We start from the raw sequence: 20,435 nt of genomic DNA, 5'->3' as shown, positions 1-20,435 counted from the left end.
TGGATGCAAATAAAATTTCAGTGAGATTTTAGGAAAACCGTATTTGGAATTCTAATTTTTTTAAGACAAGTGAAACATTGGATGCAAATAAAATTTCAGTGAAATTTTAGGAAAACCGTATTTGGAATTCTAATTTTTTTAAGATAAGTGAAACATTGGATGCAAATAAAATTTCAGTGAGATTTTAGGAAAACCGTATTTGGAATTCTAATTTTTTTAAGATAAGTGAAACATTGGATGCAAATAAAATTTCAGTGAGATTTTAGGAAAACCGTATTTGGAATTCTAATTTTTTTAAGATAAGTGAAACATTGGATGCAAATAAAATTTCAGTGAGATTTTAGGAAAACCGTATTTGGAATTCTAATTTTTTAAGATAAGTGAAACATTGGATGCAAATAAAATTTCAGTAAGATTTTAGGAAAACCGTATTTGGAATTCAAATTTTTTTAAGATAAGTGAAACATTGGATGCAAATAAAATTTCAGTAAGATTTTAGGAAAACCGTATTTGGAATTCTAATTTTTTTAAGATAAGTGAAACATTGGATGCAAATAAAATTTCAGTAAGATTTTAGGAAAACTGTAATTGGAATTCTAATTTTTTTAAGATAAGTGAAACATTGGATGCAAATAAAATTTCAGTAAGATTTTAGGAAAACTGTAATTGGAATTCACCACATCATCAAATCTGTTCCGAAGCCACAAATGCCAAAATTCCGAACATACGATGAACATTGTTGTCTGAGTATTACGTCACTTTCACTGATTACATAATTATTATTTGCTACTACGCGTATTCCCGAGATTAATGATCGTTTCCCCCCAAGATGGATGAAGACGGAATTTCGGTTGGGATTATTACAATTTCGTCGCGTGTTTTGCCCGTCTCGTTTTAGGCCGCGTTTGACGTCCCCAAAGTAGACGATAGATGGCGATCTGACAAGATCCGATCCCCCTGCCCTTCGCGTGATAATGAAAGGGATTCGGCACGCCCCTCACTCACCCGATCCTTTCGCTCTTGGTGCAGTGACGACAATGGCGGCGATAGATCACGCTCTAAATACGCGCCACAACGACGCGTAATGGACTCGAAAATAAAGAAAAGGACAGTCGGCTGTCAGTCCAACGCCATTCGGACTTAGCGTACATTCTCGTTTCCAGAAAGACAGACACGAAAAGGCGATTTATTTAAAAAGGCGACCCGACTTCGGCGCTTGTCCCCTATTCCTCGCGGGCATTTATCACGAGGGGGAAATCCAAGAGCAAACGGGGTCCCGAAGCCCGTTGGCTGTAATCTATCTCGTGACAAAACTCGCCAGATTCGCGAATTTTATTTTACGTATTTCGAATTTATGATGGTAGTCGGGACAATGCCCCGTTCGTATTTTAAATATTTTTCCCAAGTTCACGGCTTCATTCGAAAAACGTGTTCCTGAAATAGAAATAACCCCCAATTGCTACATATTTTGCGGTTTTTTTTATTTTTTTCCACGAAAATATTGCTGAAATGTGAACGGCTTGGGATAACCTAGACCACTACTGTTTCAACGGTCACTATAATTTGAACAATGAAACATGAACTATAAAATGGACATTATGGGTGTAATATCCATATTTTAAATTAAAATTGAACATACAGCCATACGTTTCACAAGGGGCACATGCCCCCCTCCTGGAAACGCCAATGGAAGTTACGCGCAAAACATTTTTAAATTAAAAACACTCAGATATAACATTATCAAAATCAAAAACTCCAGAATCATTTAAAAATAGTTTAATATTTCTATTCACGTTTCATATCAAAAAGGGGATCAATAATCGTTTTTTAATCGGAAAATGATAATTATTAAACTCTTAATATTTAGGCAGTGTCGCAATAATTAAGGTGGTCTGACTTCCGGTATCTTCTAAATTGTCAAAAGACTTTTAGATGCCTTTTATAAAATATATTAAAACGTTGGAAATATTGCGAAAAAATAAAATTAAGATTAACCGAAATCTCAAAAAAATAAATGTAACATAACAATTCACTAAACACCAAAAAAATTGAACACGCGTATACAAGGAAAAGGCTGGTTGGTTTAGTCATAGTTTCGTTTGTCTACGAGGAGAGACGCTTGCAAAAACAAAAATGTCTTTTGTTTTCGAGCGGTGTCTCTTCGCTTTTGTATTTTGTAGGGATTCTTCCATAAAACCATCAGAATTCGAAATGAGATGTATATGATTTCCGTCATCGTCCATTACGGAAAGGATCGCGCGTAAGCTGAATAATGCATCACTAAAATCCCAAGGCCCCTCAACGAAAAAGACGTAAGCGTTGTGCCAAAAAATGCGGAACTTTGCTAAAGAATCTGGAACTTATACTGACTCAATCGCTCGATCCGGAGACGAATAACTTAACGCAAAGCGATAACAGAAAGAATCGAGCAAGAGCAAAACAAAAACGACAAGCGGACGGATCGTGAAAATAAGAATCTTCCCGAAACCTGTCCCAAAATCATGTAAAGCCGCCCTGATTCCCAATTTAGAGTGCTTTCAATTCGAAACTCAAGACGTCATCAATGTAATTTGCCTATTGATCAAAAAGGGTAACTGTCATGGCGGCCACTATTAACACTATGGCTGTGACGTGACAAGTTTTCAAAATCGTATCAGACGAAAGCACTCTGTATACAACTAATTACGGTGACAGTTTGACGCGCGATTCCAAAATGCCGCTCGCTTTGTAACCAAGACGAACGGTCGAATAGCGCTATTAATTTCTCGTTTCCGTCCACCGGAGACAAAGAGCTTTAGCAAAGTCTCGTCCGCCTTTGTAACCTTTCGACAGCGTCGCGACAAAACGTCTGGAAAACGTCGCGCACTCCTAAGCCACGGTCACACAACCACTAAAACCCACTAACTAACTAGTTAAACACTTAATAAAGCATTTTGTGGTTATATTTTTGCGATGAAGTAATTAGACGCTGCTACAACCATGGTAAAAGCCCATTGAACTGCAGTCTATACTTAAATACTTCGTCGTCATGTATCCTGCGTTATTATAAAGTAAAAGCACGCAATAAAGATTTTATAGCTGCTACGTAAAGCCAGTGGGAGAACAGGTCACTCCCATTTTGGGTGAGTCTTAATAATAGTAAAATGATTAAATCAGGGTAATCGTGATTAAATCAGGGTAATCAAGATTAAAAAATCTAATCATGATTTAATCAATTTAATCACGATTTAAACGAGATTTAATCATAATAATCATAATCTAATCTTTTAAAATCAGGATTTAATCAGATTCACACATTTTAATAAGATTTAATCTTTTTAATCACGATTTAATCATTTTAATCACGATTTAATCATTTTAATCACGATTTAATCATTTTAATCACGATTTAATCATTTTAATCACGATTTAATCATTTTAATCACGATTTAATCATTTTAATCACGATTTAATCATTTTAATCACGATTTAATCATTTTAATCACGATTTAATCATTTTAATCACGATTTAATCATTTTAATCACGATTTAATCATTTTAATCACGATTTAATCATTTTAATCACGATTTAATCATTTTAATCACGATTTAATCATTTTAATCACGATTTAATCATTTTAATCACGATTTAATCACGATTTAATCATTTTAATCACGATTTAATCATTTTAATCACGATTTAATCATTTTAATCACGATTTAATCATTTTAATCACGATTTAATCATTTTAATCACGATTTAATCATTTTAATCACGATTTAATCATTTTAATCACGATTTAATCATTTTAATCACGATTTAATCATTTTAATCACGATTTAATCATTTTAATCACGATTTAATCATTTTAATCACGATTTAATCATTTTAATCACGATTTAATCAATATAATCGGTCGAATCAAGATTTTAAAATTAAAATCAAAACTAAAGTACGATCATTTAATATTAATTATTAATATTGATGGTTCTATCGCAATTGTGTTTGATTCTCGTTCTAATTTCTAATCGCGATTTAATCATACTAATCACGATTTAATCCTTTCAATCAGGATTTTATCATTTTAATCATTTAATCGTGATTAAATGAGATTTAAACATTATAATCATGATTTAATCATTTTAATCACGATTTAATCATTTTAATCACGATTTAATCAATATAATCGGTCGAATCAAGATTTTAAAATTAAAATCAAAACTAAAGTACGATCATTTAATATTAATTATTAATATTGATGGTTCTATCGCAATTGTGTTTGATTCTCGTTCTAATTTCTAATCACGATTTAATCATTTTAATCACGATTTAATCCTTTCAATCAGGATTTTATCATTTTAATCATTTAATCGTGATTAAATGAGATTTAAACATTCTAATCATGATTTAATCAACATAATCGTGATTAAATTGAATTTAATCCAAATAATCACGATTAAATCGGATTTAAGCTTTCGAGGGGTGCGTCGTTAATCAAGGAAGTGACCTGCCCCTCGAGCCAGTGTGAACTTCTTCGAATAAACTAGCATCGAAACCGTTTTTCCATAGTTAGTTTCAAACTGAGTATTGAACCAATTTAGTCGGTCGTGTGACTGTATTCCTATACTTCTCGAGTGCTTAACCTCTCTTTTGAAAGGCTGTAGAGTCTCATAACGCGCAATGCGAATTTGATAATAGCCAAGACGTAGATATATGGCAATAAAAGAGACTTTTAGCGAAACGCGGGAGTTGGTCCTTTCATTCGGACAACCCGTATTAAAGAGGGGGTTGAAGCGAGTGGGGGGGGGGATGGTCTAGTTTTAAAAGGGGCCAAATGAGCTTGTTCCGCTTTTGGTAGACGGCAAAGGGACGTCTGATCTTGGTGTGGCGTCGGCGGGATACGTAGTGCGCGGGATCATTTGGGAGCCGTCGAGAAGATGTTGCGGGCGAGTCTGTTTCTGGGCGAAAGCATCGATCCGGAGAATGTTTCCGCTTCCCATTAGGTGAAGCATTCTCCTCTCTTTCTTCTTAGTATTTGGGAATGGCCCTTGGTAACAGTTCCCCCGCGCCAATCCGCGCTTTCAGCTTGAGCGAAGTTTAACGAGTTGAACGCGGTTGCCCATTTTCCATCCATTTTGAGCTCCGCGTAGTTTATAGGACTTCTCGAAGTGGCTTGATCGACACTAGAAAGTGCCCGACGTTACGAACTGTTACGTCCACCGGCCCGTTATGGTGCCAACCATTACGAAGCTTCCGTACACGTGCTTCGCTTAACCTCTGTATTTAAGGCTAAAAACGCTATTATTCCGTACATGTCTAACAAAATATAATGCAAGTTTTGATATTTTGAGAAATTGCCCATAGTTTGCAAATCAAATACTAATTTGCGCAAGATTTTCAGAAATAGCCCATAGTTTTCAAATCAAATACTAATTTGCGCAAGATTTTCAGAAATAGCCAATAGTTTGCAAATCAAATACTAATTTGCGCAAGATTTTCAGAAATAGCCAATATTTTGCAAATCAAATACTAATTTGCGCAAAATTTTCAGAAATAGCCAATAGTTTGCAAATCAAATACTAATTTGCGCAAGATTTTCAGAACTAGCCAATAGTTTGCAAATCAAATACTAATTTTGCGCAAGGTTTTTGCAAACTTTTCCCTATTATTTGTATTTTCAATATACCTCAGATATCATAGTTTGTTAAAATATATTATTTTGCGCAAGTTTTTGCAAACTTTTCCCTATTATTGGCAAAAACCTTGCGCAAAATAGTATATTTTTGCAAACTATGATATCTGAGGTAAATAGAATTGAAATTATCAAAAATCTTGCGCAAATTAGTATTTGATTTGTAAACTATTGGCTATTTCTGAAAATATCAAAACTTGCGTAAAGTTTGCAAAAAGAGTTTGCATGCCAAAATTAGTATCGGCCCATTTAGCGGCTTACGTTATGAGCCACGCTTTGCCAGTGCGTTCTTGAAGTTCCCGTTAGACAATTTACGAGGTTTTACTGAACTACTCTATTTACGGCTTATAACGACATTATTCTGTAGTTGTCTGGAAAAATACAACGCAGTTCATTCCCAACGTTCCTGTTAAAACGTTTACGAGGTTTAGCTGAATCTCTCTATTTATAAGAGAGTGCGGTTGGAGGGAATTATTATTTCGCTCTTGTCTAGAAAAATAAACTTTGTTTACTTCGTAATTTCCGAGAAAGGCGACTCACGGGCTCGTGGCTTTTATCACCCTTATACAATATACATGACGAAATTTGTATTCGTTTTATGTAAATTTCGAAGGCGCAATAACGGTTGTCTTTCGAAACGTCTTGTAATCATTTTACGAGTGCGCTATTAATAAACAATGACGATCGTACGCGACAAAAAGTGGGCGGAATGTTTGCATTAAAGGGGTTATAGACTCTTTTTCACGCCGTTCGTTACTAGCCCTCTTATTTGCCCCCGGGGAGTCTAGACGCGGGGGTTAAAGGGGAAAAACTAACCAAGAACGTGCCCAGCAAAATTCCATCCAAAAGAGTGTATTGGTTTGGTTTTGGGATAAGCAACTGGTTCGTAATATGACAGCGATGATGGCCTTTCAAGTATTCCGCACGTTATGTGTTATTGCACAGCGGCCTTTGAAATATAAGTTGATATTGCGCTGATTATTAATACAACTCTATGGAAAATGGAACAGTGGCGTGGTAACTCGTAGGTGCGGATTTCCCATCGCAAAACGTTCTTCAAATTGAAGAGTTAAATATAACAAGTTGGCAAGCTTGCCAAAATATACCTCTCCTCGGAAGAATTGTCCCTAGTGGGATTAATTTCTCGAGATGATCCTTAAAGATATATCTCGAGAGGTAAAATTGACGTCAATAACTTTATAACAGCGTAAAGGACTATCGCTTAGCTGTTTTTGAAAAACACCGAAGCTTAACAAGCGTCGGTGGCTGAGGTGTTAGAGTAAATCTTTCCAGCAGACCCTAATAGACACTAAGACGAATACCGTGAACAATTGGTGGAAACCCTGCCATTGGAAGTTGAGAGGTTGTTAAACACTCAGCATTCGGTCCGTCCCAAAAGTCAACAAGAAAAAGTTGGAGAGAAAATGCACGTACACACAACCAACACAACCAACACAAACATAACACAACCAACACTAACACAACCAACACTAACACAACCAACACTAACACAACCAACACTAACACAACCAACACTAACACAACCAACACTAACACAACCAACACTAACACAACCAACACTAACATAACCAATACTAACATAACACACTCAACACCCACAACCGTCATAACACAAACTAAACATTCACACCCTACACATAAACATTAAAATAACGTAATATCCAAGCAAACTGCATCCACACTGTCGCGACGGTGAGCGTAAAACCATCAAAACCAAACCCAACCGCATTATATCCGTTAACGCTCACCGTCAAACGGTGGTTTTGCCATCCGTTAGACTTCGCTCCCTAATTCCTAGCAACTGCGAACGCAAAGAGCCCTAGCAACTGTGAACGCGGTGATTTCAACACAAAGCGTACGCAGTGATTACACTTTGCCCCGAAAATGCGTACGCGTTCGCAGGACACACACACCCACCCACAGACACGGTGATTGTATAACCCCTCCAGGGTACAAAGTACCCTCAGAGAGGTAAAAATGGCTTAAAGTAAAGCACCCCACACTTGAAAATGTCCAGTCATTTGATCATCTTCTACACGTGACGTCTTCGATTTGAAATAAATATGGCTTTTGCGTCAAATTACACTTTGTATTTACCAAAATCTATCGTAATTTAATATAAATTATCACCAAACTGCAGATAAAAATGTACAAAAAAAACCGCTTGGATGTATTTGACTTTCTCTTAAAATTTAGGGGCTTTAAACCCCGAACCCCAAGGCTTGAGTGCACATGTCTTTGCCCAGAATTGGAAATACACAATATTAACTATCTCCTATACGAAGGTGTGTTATAAACTATATTGCGAACACCCCAAAATGAAATCACCGCAAATTAAATATTCAAAGAATGTATTCCTGAGGTCGGCGACCAACTATAGTTTAAATGAAACTTAAAAATAGGAATTATTTATGTATTGAAAGATTCAAAATATAAACGGATGACAAAGATATCGAGGTCGGGGACGGTTAATCATTATCCATGTTTAAATTGATTTTTTTTCGGGAAAAAAATGTAAACAAAGAAATTTACCGGTTAATATTTCGGAAAATGATTAAAGAACATGTATTATTCGTAAAATTTGAGCTTAATATCGAAAAAAACGTCGTTTTTTCCGATTAATTTTACAAATTTATCAAAAAATTAATCGGATAATACAGAAATATAAATTACTTGATCAAAACGTTTTACGAATAATTTTGAGAGCTTTATCAATTGAATAAAAGTTAACCATCCCCGACCTCTACAAAGATAGTTGAAATATAAAAGATCTCGAAATTTCGTTTTACGGATAAAAACGTAGATTAAATTAGTCGATGACATATGATATTCCCCGTATGACGAAACTTAAAGCCTATTAGGAATTCTATTTCGCTGCAGAAAAGGTACAAAGGGAGATAAATAGGAGAGGATATCAAATGACATTAAAAGTGAGAGAGATCTCACGAGCGGGTTCGATTAAGACCTTGACCTTGACCTCTAAATCCTGCGCCCTCGTATAGCTAACACGCGATCCGTCATCGTAATAAAACCTAAGAATTCCACCTTTTCTACACTACGAAAATAATTCAATATTTGTTGATGGAAAGACAGAAAGAGGCAACGACTTGAGGTCACGCGTTCAAACGGAAAAATACGCGACTTTTAACTAAAGGCAAAAACAAAGATCCTTTTTCCTTCAAGAAAAAAGAAGCCGACGTTTTCTCAGAGTTACACCTACGCGCAGACACTTATCAATAGATTACAATAGCATAAATTGTACGTATCAGCGTGTGGACATTAGCATAATTGAAATCGCGTGGCAAACAGATGTCACGTGAAATTGAGTCGGGTATAGGTGCTGCGTCAGATGATACTTGTAGAAAGCTTATAAATAAAAAAGTGTATAGCGTTTATTTGGAACGCGGCGTCGCGACTGTCAGCCGGTCTACGAATTATAGTCGTATACAGAGTGACGTGTTCCCTGTGGGCGCTATCTGCTGAAAATGGTCCATTAGGGTACCTGGGTATTACCGGTGGGCTAGTTGGCCCTGGCGCATGCTTAGGCTGGCTTTCGCAGAGTAAAAGCCGTACCTGGATGCAGGATTAATTGTCCGTGGATGACTAGCTAGTAGCTATATCAGCTGGTATCTGTATATATGAAGATTTAAGCGATGTAGAGCTTGTATCGAGCAGGTGATATATTTCTATTCGACGTGACTCAATCGCTTGTTAAAGATGGCTTCCCGCGTCGATCTCGATAGACAGGTTAAGTTTGCAATAACGGGAAACTTCTAGGATAAACAGTCTGTACACAAAAAGCTACGACTACGCTCCTATACGTTTCCTAAACGTGGGCTTCACCCGTTTATTATTTATATTAGTTTACGGTAATAAGGTTGTGTTAGTAAAACTGAAACAAAGGTGTTTTAGATTAGATCATGTTTGGGCAAATAGTTTTAGAATCTAAAGCACTCTAAGGGCACACGAAATTAAAGGGACATTAAATTAGAAAAAATGAAAAAGACTTAAAAACGTTTACCTACATTTAAAATAAAATTTTAATATTTGTGTCATAAGATTCAATTCAATTCAAACTTTGTTTATTCTGTATAAAAACATGTTGGTGACACTTTTAAAATTTATACAGAGGTTAAGTTTGTTATATTATTTTTTTATATTGTTACAAAAATAATATAACAAACTTAACATCTGTATAAATTTTAAAATTGTGTAAGATAAGTATTTAAAATAAAAATATAGTGTTGTAAGTCGGAAAATTTTCCGGAAAATGACCGAGTTCTTTTTTCCGGAAAATTTTCCGTATTTTTCCGAAAAAAATAAAAAAACGTTTTCATTCCATGATTAGTCTAATAAATTGCTTGCAAATTGAAATAAAGCGGTATTTTCGCCTCATTTTTTCGAATCTGAAAGTAAATCTAAACCTCTAGACTAGTTTAAACTGATTAACAATGTAACGCTATTAATGTTTTGTAGTATGTTTACTGATATTAGACATTTTATATCGATAAAAAGTTAAAAACATTAAAAACCCTTAAATAGAGGTCGGGGACGGTTAATCATTATCCATGATTAAATTGATTTTTTTCGGGAAAAAAATTTAAACAAAGAAATTTTCCGGTTAATATTTCGGAAAATAATTAAAAAAACATGTCTTATTCGGAAAATTTTAGCTTTTTATCGAAAAAAACCTCGTTTTTCCGTTTAATTTTACAAATTTATAAAAAAATTAATCGGATAATTCAGAAATATAAATTACTTGATCAAAACGTTTTACGAATAATTTTGAGAGCTTTATCTATTGAATAAAAGTTAACCATCCCCGACCTCTACCCTTAAAAGGTAATTTATGTTTCAAATTTTTATTTTTCCGATTTGCGGAAAATTTTCCGGAAACTTTACTGGAAAATTTTCCGCATTTTATTTTTCCGGAAAATTAACAACACTTTAAAAATATGAATACATTTTGCTTCTCATCAAATAGGTAGCCATCAGAAATACGGCTATATTATTATTATTATTACCCAGAAATTTCAGTTAGAAAACTATTTAACTTTAAATTCAGGGCTGGTTTCTGAATAACACCAAAAATCCGCGACTGTTATAAGGCCGTGATGAATTACTTGATATAATATTTTTAAATTATTTCGCAATAAATAATAACAATAATATTAAGCTATTAATAACCAATTTTCACGCTCTGAAACGGCTTTAAAATTACGCCTTATTCAAACCAAAGCAGCACTTGTTTCGAAATTATAACAAAGTGTCAGCAGCAACAGGTCGATCAAAAATGCATTAAGGATTAATTTGAAGGAAAAAATCCATTATATTGAGATGTAAGACTTTTCGAAACCGTACGATTTAGTAATTTACAATAAGGATACTGTATGGAACACGAGAGAAACCGTATTGGCGCTGCAAATGTCTATTTTTACCATCCATCTGCGCTAGATAGATAGTAAACAATAAACTCTAAAACGCGCCTTCCCAATCGACCGCCATTACCTTACAGTCTAGGGGGGGGGGTGATGAAAAAACCGGTTTTGGGGGGATGAAATTTCTGCGGTAGAGGGCTTGCTCGTTGGTTGTCTGTACGATAATGGCGGCGACCAGTAACGTTTCTAAAAAGAGTGTATAGTGCCGTTGATGAAGGGTGGGGGGTGTAAATGAACATTGGGGGGATTGAGTAAACACGAGCCCTCCCGCCGCCACTTGGGAGCTACTTACGTAAACGTTCTAGTCAAAGCAACGGCGCAACGCTTTCTTAACCAAGCGAAATTCCACCAGAAGAAAATAGGGGGAAGTACGCTTCTAGTCAGCTTTGGAAAGGCGTCACTTTTCACGAATTTTTGCGCCAAAACGGTTTGGCGGGAAATCGCGGATGAATACATCGTTTAAAAAATCAATTTTTCTTAAATAGAACAATTGTAACATAATGTCCTTCTCATTCTCTGCTAATTGAGCTAAGGCGTATTTGCTTTCGTCGTTTATAGCCGAGTTGAATCAAAACAAAAGTGGAACTACTTTTTCAGTTTGGTTTATTATGCGTAAAAAGGCATTTTCGTGGGTCACACGACGACTTCTATGGCTCAAAGCTACAGATACGTACTTCCCCTATTTTCTTCTGATTCCACTTATCCAGAGAAATATTTCTAACTACGTCAAACGCCATTGAATATTTTGAATTCCCAATCATCTTTTATGGAAATATACCTTTACGAAGGAAAACCTCAAATTATTTAGACGCGTAATTCCTACATTCGTATAAAAGCATTAGACGGGTTAAGACAGCGACAGAAAACGAGTAGCGGGAACTTGTAAAAGTCGCAGGCTGTACACAAAAAGTCACTCCTACACTCAGCTACCAGTTTCCCCTACACGTTTACGGTCGCTGGCTTAACCTCTGTAATCAAAATTGGGTACTAAAATATGCATAATGGCTCGTAAATATTTGAAAGCGTAACATTTTCAACGGCTATATTGTTTACGGGAATAGCTTCTCCGAGTTTTACAGGCATTCTGTATAGAGGTAATTTAAAATGGAATCAAATTATTACAAAAGGTTTTGCTTCACCTCTGGAGTTGATGGATTTTTATGGCTAAGTTTAATATTTTGAGAGCAAAAACGTGGTTTATAAACTAAATGTATAAACTACATTTGACGTACATTTTTATTATTAAATAATAATAATCATAAAAATAATCAGCTAGGCTAATATCCTTAGGCACCATCTTAGACCCGAGTAATCTTTTTAATGCATATTTAGTTCAAGTAGCGGATTAAATTGCGAAGGAGGGTGGTGACAAGCCCTTCGTGCCACGTGAGTTCACAGCTCCCTATTACCAAAAGTAGCATAAGACCCAAAAGTGTGTCAGAACGGTATAGTAGTTAATGAGAGTTTGTCGCAAAGTAAAAAAGGGAAACGAAGGGGGGTCGGAAAATACGTCATCAAAATCGAGGTACTCCAGCGCCGCCGAGTGAGGCGTTTTAGAACGTATGTCTACGGGCGAGTAAGTCGAAGAGAGAAAATCACGCCAGACTATAATGTTGCTAGTATTTTTCCAACTAGTAGGTTATGTAGTCTATAGTCTGACTAGGTCTCACTAGAAATTTTAATAGGCGCGAAGGTACAGCTGACACACTTTTGGGTCTTATGCTACTTTTTCTATTACCGATAACCTCTAAAAGTTTTTAGGAGAAGGGGAACCAAGAACTCGGGGAAAAATACCAGTGGGGAGAGAACTTGCAAACTCTATGGATGGAGTTTTTCATATTTTTCGCCCTGCGCTACAAGCTGGGAACGACTCCTCTCGCAACCCTACATAACTTCGAACTGTAGTTCCTTAAATACCCGATGGAACACGTCAATGGCAATTAACATTGCAAAACCACGGAAAAGAACCTTAATCACCCAAAATTGGCGGTTCGAGGCAGTAACCCAAGTTGGCCATATTTAGTTTCGGGTCAGCGACCCTATGGGTAGCTACGAAATCTATTATAACAAGCCAAGCGTGTATAGGGTTGGAGAGGCTGATACTCGAACGAAGAGGCATCGCTTCCGCAATCGAGTTATTGCCGGGAACTCATAAAAAATGCAGGGGTCAATTCGCCGTTATTACCCCCGCGAAGAAGCTCGAGCCGTCTTGGGGCTTCGCCGGGGGGTTATTTTGGGCCCTCGTCGAGTAGCGATGGTACTTATGGAAGGTCAAAGAGGACAAACAACTCCTACCTCATCTAGTTCGGAATGAAGCAATTCGTTTAGGCTGACTTTTACATTCTTTTTTTCTATCTTTTTCCTCTTGAATATTTAATAGTTAAAGTTATTTCTAAGGGTATTATTAAGAATTTAGGGGAAAACCAACGTGTTACTTCGAGTTTACAATAGATAAAATTATTAATTTAATAGATAAATTAAATTAGAACGGAACGAAATGTACATTTAAATTGCCGGGTATTTCGTTTTAGTAGGTCAAATCTTTATTATAAATTTAAATTTATCTACTCAATTTTGGACGATGCGGATATTTTATAAAGCGTTCATTAATTATCTACATTTATTAAAATTAATGTATATTTTACATTAATTTAGCAGGCATTATAAGATCAAGGTCAGATAAATACCGCTATAAAAAAATTATTAATATTTCTGGTTAAATTATAAACACCTTTGAAACGTATCCATCTTTAAAATACGTGATTATCCCAGTTATCGTAGTTACGTAAAGGTTTGTTCGTTTACCGAACTGAAACTCCCCGTAAGTATGTCAAATGTAAAAGTTTGGTCCGAAAATATTACCTAATGATAAAATATTTCAACAAATTTTACTTTTAAGTGAACCGCGAGAAATTCACCGTGAAAACCTCTCTACCTACGCGCTTAAATTTGATCATTGAAGCTTGAAAGGGTAGAAGCTACGAGCCCATTTTCCGAGAGTAAAATATTCGCGTTCTTTGACAGAAAGAAATAATAACGACATATTTACCTCAAAAAATATTTATAACATTCGTTTTATGATGAAAAAGATTCTCTTTTTAAGGTTACGGTCAAACATCGTAAAGATTAGAATAAAAACCTTTTTCAAAAACTGTCCATGCGTCCAGAGCTCACGCTTGAATTAGTCCTTTCAAAAGCGATCCTTATTAAATCACGACCCGTTCAAAAATAATTTGACGGAATTAAAACGTGTGGAAAGTCTTCAAGAAAGATCCCCTCTAGACTAGTAATTACGAGGGGCTAACCACTCTCTGAAAATCTGTACACCGATTACGGGAGTACAAAAATGAGTACAACCTTTGGTAGTGATAAATCTGTACTCACTTACGTAATCATTTTAGTGCAGTCAAAGCTACAGGCTTGTACACTGATTACGGGGAGTGATCAGCCCCTCGAGTAATTACCCAATTAGAGCATAGAAGAAACAGTGTGTCAACTTGTCAAAACATTTCCCCCAAATATCTGATTCCTCGAGAAGACTTTTACAATGCGTGAGTGATGTTTTAATTTGCCAAGCGCTTTCATTCCTTTAAAAATGATGACATTTTAAGTGCTTTCAATTTAAAAAAAAACTTTTTTGGTGCCGGATTAAATTTATGATATAAATTGCTTTTATTTCTCGAGAGAGAAATCACTTTCTTGATTAGTTGAGGACGTTATTTAATAATCAAGCAATCAATTTAATAATTAATTCATATAAAGTAATACAAATTTCCTACATTATAATATAAACAAATGTAAAATTATGAATTTTCTAAATTTCTAACAGAAGTAATCATTTAACTTAAGACCTTTTCACACGAGCCAACTTTTTGTGCCAACTTGAGTTGAGTCAACTAGTTGGTTCGTGTGAATAAAAGTTCGATGAGTTGATCCACCAAAAAAGAACACGAGAAAAAAATGGATCAGTGATCCATTTTTGCTGACTCAGCATTTTGATTTGAAAAGTTGGCTCGTGTGAAAAGGTCTTTACCGTTATGTTGACACCAGTTTTACCACATTAATTTATTAAAGCTTGCAAGCCCATATAAATTACATCATAAAATCATAAATCACTGTATACACTGTTTCAATATCTAAATCTAAATGATTTATTACATCAGTCCATGGTTTAAAACGATGTATTTAAAAATATCGAACTAGCCACATGGATAATTGTTTAAGTAAAATCTTAAAATGGGGATCTTTTGGGCCTTTGTCCGTAAAGTTTTGCCATAAATTTACAATAAAAAAACGTAGTTTAAACGATTTTATTACTTTTTTTAAGATTTTAAATAAAATTAATTAATGTAGTAGTTTAGCACGAATTCATTATTTTTCAATTTAAAAAATACGACATGTTATTAATCTTATTTAAATCTGCAAAGTTTGCAACGGTAGAATGAGTCCAACGATCAGACTGAAATCCTAAAAGTAAAAGTGCCTTTCAATATATTTAAATACCCTCGGTAGGCGAATATCGCTTAAACCGTAACACTGATACTACGAAATATTATCTAATTGAGATGTCTCAAAGGAAATGAGATAACTATGAACAAGTGTCGATGCCCGAGATAAACACCGCTCATTTGTCGTATCTGCTTTGAACTCTTTTACGTAATATTCCCACCAATATCGCCAGTCTAATTTACACACCTTGACGCAAAAATATATCACTAATCTAGTCGATATCGAAATTTTGCTAAGCGAATCTCTCATCCCAAGTTTTATACGCTGGGATATATTTTCGATCGAATCGAGTACTCGTAAAACAGCTTGCCAAACAAAATAAACTTTCCAATTTCGAATGTAAGTGTTGCACTCTGCACGCTATACGTCTACACGTTGTGTACCAATATAGAGCGGTTCTGTTTACAGTGGCTACCATTGTATTGTTTAAATTCTTCTCGGGGCTAGTGAATTACGGATGGCCAGCGGTCAAACTTCACAAACTGCTGCGTGGAAGTTTTAAGAGACTATAGACTCCTGTTTCATTTTCTAGTATTTTCAAATGGCGATAAAACCCGTAATAAATATTATTTAATACATATTATATTATATATTATGTAATCCTATATATTTATTATATATTATGTAATCCTATATATTTATTATATGTTATGTTATGTTATGTTATGTTATGTTATATTATATTATATTACGTTATTATGTTCCTATGTTATGTTATATTATATGATATTACTTTATTATGTTACTATGTTATATTATATTAATATATTATTTTGCTATGTTATATAATAGAGTAATATCGGCTCCCCGCCTTCGACTGTATTAGGGTCTACGGCATAATACCGTAGCCGATATTACTACTCTATATTATATTATATTATATTATATTATATTACGATAGTTAGTGTAGGGAGCTGTTGGCTCGCGGGGCTTGTCACCACCCTCCTACGCATTGTAACCCGGCCACCTGAATTAAAGGCTTTCAAAAGTCGTTTGATGACTTAGGCCTAAGGTGGTGCCTTGGGTATTAGCCTAGTTGATTATTATTATTTATTAATATTACGATATTATGATATGTAACTATGTTATGTTATGTTATATTATATGACATTTGTATATTATGATATGTTTAAATATTGGCAGTTTGTAGCATATTGCACGTTTGTAGCGTATACGAATTTCTAAATATTGCACATTTGCTGTGTATATCCTGGAAGGTCTCAACATGTTACTTCATTTCATTTTATTAAATTTGTATATTACGCTATCTTATAAGAAGAATTAATAATAATTATTTATTATAATATTTCTGAACATGCAATAACGGTTTACAGAACTGGGAAATGAATCGCAAAAAAATAATATGTGGACTCGTCCTCCCCAAAATTGTAACAACTGAAACCCCACCCCAATTGACTCTTTAAAACACCACGCTTTCAGTCGCGCGCGCGTAACTCCGCGAGTCACTTAAAATCAGCTCTTAATTAAATCAACAGGTTCCGATCTCAATCAACGGAAATTAATTTCAAATATTATATAAATATAAATGAAGCGGTATATTTAAAAGATGCGTTACCTCAGAACTGTCCGACCCCTTCCATAGATTTCCGCAAAGGAAGGTGAGCCTTTGGACGAACGTCTTGGACATGAGGCGCTCGAAGTGTAGGTCCCGCGCTCAACTGTTGTTTCATGGTTAGAATGTAGACGAATTGAATGAAGCCAGTGAAAGCACGTTGCGAAGGCGACTATAACGAATTTTCCCAGGTACAGTCTGATCGGATCGCGTCGCCGACTGGTCTGGCATGGATCACGAAAGGCAGGCTTCTCTGGCTCGTGACGCTCGGCGGGCGGAGGCGAGGATAGCGGAGAGGGAATATCGCGCCAACCTCGGCCGAAAGGCTTCGCGGCGTTGCCCCGGTTGCCTTGACGACGTGACGTTGGTATTTATAGCTCCAAGCATGCGTACTGGAGCACGTGGCGCGTCTTCCGCGATATTAGAGCCGCGAAAAGGTTCTTCGTTACGCGCAGCCCGGGATTCATCGCGGTCGCGCCCATTAACTAACGCCGCTTAGCGACCATGTCTCTAAACCCAACGGGAGGACAATTCAACCAAATTATTGGTGATGCTCATTTGATACGTCTGCCTTGCCCTCCGATTAATTTTCTTTTAGGCAATTATTTTAACCATTGATTTTAGGGGCAATAAGCGAATATCAAACCCGCAATCGAACCCAAATCGATTAATTTGGATTCGTGAGGCCGAAAATGTTTACCCTTGATGTTAGGTAATAAAAGGGGGGGAGGTCGTTTAAAGACTCTAACAGCTCAAATGGGGCGATCTTTAGAAAATATCCATCACGACCTTGGAAATGTTAATCTCGACTTTCAAAACCTTTATTTCGAAAATTTACTAAAATCTTATAATAAAAAGTAACTACAATGGTGAAACGACCTTCAAATTAGCGATCTTTAAAATTGGTAACTTGGGCACCCCGGTTCTACTACAATAGGTGGTTTCTTTTCGCCTGTTCTCGGACTAAAAGTGTACTCTTTTTACCCTAAATCGATTTATTCGCCTGTTCCGGGGATGATAATTACTCTATCCCATACTATTTTCGCTTGTTCCGGAGTATTAGGGCTACTCTTTTTACTCCTTCTGAAAAGGAGGTGTAAAGAGAGTATATCGGATTTTGTCGTCTGCTAGCCAGAATTTATCTGCTAAAAAGGCCACAGGCAGCCATTTGGAAAAACGATTTTACTCCGACTCAAACTATTCGCCATCACAGAATCAAAGTACAATTACGTCATAGCTTTACTCTTCTTACCCTACTCCGAAATCCCGCTTACCGGAGTAAGCGGAAAGAAACCACAGGTCTTATATATACTTTTCAATTTATATATTTAAATTTCTATTTTTTCCGCATCAGATTCGATCCTAAATCAAGATGTTTAGAAGGTTAAAGGCATTAGAAAAATAAATGAGGTTCTTGCAGTTGAAAAAAATTAACCGAATCCTCAATAGTGCTTACAATTCCGAACTGGGTCACTCGGAGAATTTATTCCTTGAAAAGACCTGGGAATCCTACATCTCGCTACCTTTCTTTTACTATTTCTTGATCAAATAATCTTTTTCAAATTTGGATCGAAAAAAATCTTTTAACTAAGAACTGGATCCAAGTTTGATCAAATTGGTTGGATCCAATAGCATTGAATCAAAATTTGGATCCAAATTAATTTGATCAAATAAAATTGTATCAAATTTGGATCGAAAATTTTTTTTAACTAAGAATTGGATCCAAGTTTCATCCAAATTAATTTGATCAAATGAAATTGTATCATATTTGGATCCAATTGATATTTCGCCGGGATACTTTCTTGGAATCGTACGGTGTCGTCATCTACCGCCAGCGGTTAGAAACACTGAGAATAACTTAAGACGGTGGCTAAAATATATTATTTCTAAAATAGATGACGGCACCGTATAATGATAAATGACAGCCGCCGTAAGTGTTTCTAGAAAGTGGTCCCAAGCGAGACACCATAGCGGATATCAATTGAGTGTTCAAGAATCTAGAGTATATATTGCTAACTCAATGGTATAAACATAATTATAGAAGGTGATAGGAGATTAGATGACTACTTTTTATGTCTGGCGAGACCGCCAGAACAATATCGATCTCAATAAATATATTTTTATTTCAATGGCTAAATTTATCGAACAACTGGCAACATTTTGATAAAACTCTACAGCATAGAAATTAGAATTTAACTAGAACGATTTTTGCAATGGACCACGCGCCGATTTGAAACTGGCGGATTAGTCAGTAACACCCAAGGTTAGTACAAATTGCTATAAAAGTTAGCCTCGTTTGGGTGGTTTTGGCTTACGCGTCGTCTTATTTTAAGTCTGTTCCCTGCCTTCTACACTCTAGTCGATTCTCTAATAGTTTGCCTTTCAAAGTTGCAGTGACGTCACTCGGTTCTGGCCAATTACATTTCTTTGTTTTATTTAATCTACCATCTAAGCGGAACCAGGAGTAAAAACAAGGGATTTGGGTGGGGATATAACTCGTTGTTTAAAGTTCTTAATTTTTATGTTATATTTACCTCAATTATTTTCGTTTACCGCGTTTTGAGCACTTGGAGCACGTGATGCAATGGCCGTTTTTTGATTAGTTTCTTTATATTAGGCCAAAGTAGACGACTTTCGGCAGATATTGTAGGTTTCCTAGGTTTTTGGTCTAAAAATTAGCTTTTCGTTATAGTACCTTATCGTTTCTTGGCATGATTTGTTATGTATGTAAAGAATTTATCCGTCAAATTTGACTTTGTTCTCATTCATTTGGCTATGGCTAATTGTCAAATCTGTTTCACTGTGACTTACTCTCACGGCTAAGTGAAAAGTGTAGTATCTGCTGTCAAGGTTATTTAAATATCATCCATACCACCAAAATTACCTCTTCTTCAAAGTATTGCTTACCGCCCAGATTCCGTACTTGTAATCTCTTCGGATCCCAACCGGATTCAAACAGGCACCGTGCGCGTGATAGGGTATAGGGGCGCAAAAATTGGTCCATATTATTATATTAGGGGGCGCCAAAATTGCAGCTCGCCCCTGGCGCCATTTTCTCTAGCTACGGCCCTGGATCCAAATCTCTTTGAATGCTAACTGGACCCAAATCTCATTGGATCCCAACTGGATCCAATTCTCATTGAATTAAGAGCTGATCCAAATCTAATTGGATCAAGACCGGATCCAAATATCATTAGATCCAGTCGGGTTAAAAATCTTATT

At 35.9% G+C, this 20,435-nt stretch overlaps 1 protein-coding gene across 1 annotated transcript in view; it reads right to left on the bottom strand.

The window, feature by feature from the left end:
* Nucleotides 1–17,509, bottom strand: part of LOC149947388 (tripartite motif-containing protein 2-like) — a 69,421-nt gene extending 51,912 nt beyond the window's left edge. Inside the window, exon 1 of the mRNA XM_090172215.1 lies at nt 17,217–17,509. Coding sequence (XP_090028341.1) covers nt 17,217–17,288 — 72 coding nt within the window. The 5' untranslated portion in view covers nt 17,289–17,509. The remainder of the gene's footprint in view (nt 1–17,216) is intronic.
* Nucleotides 17,510–20,435: the final 2,926 nt, after the last annotated feature.

The sequence above is a fragment of the Leiobunum rupestre genome, chromosome 4, assembly GCF_980474605.1.
Source record: "Leiobunum rupestre chromosome 4, qqLeiRupe1.1.hap1, whole genome shotgun sequence".
In the NCBI taxonomy this organism is placed as follows: domain Eukaryota; kingdom Metazoa; phylum Arthropoda; class Arachnida; order Opiliones; family Sclerosomatidae; genus Leiobunum; species Leiobunum rupestre.
The sequence above is the reverse complement of the archived record's forward strand: the minus strand, read 5'-3'. Positions and strand labels throughout refer to the sequence as shown.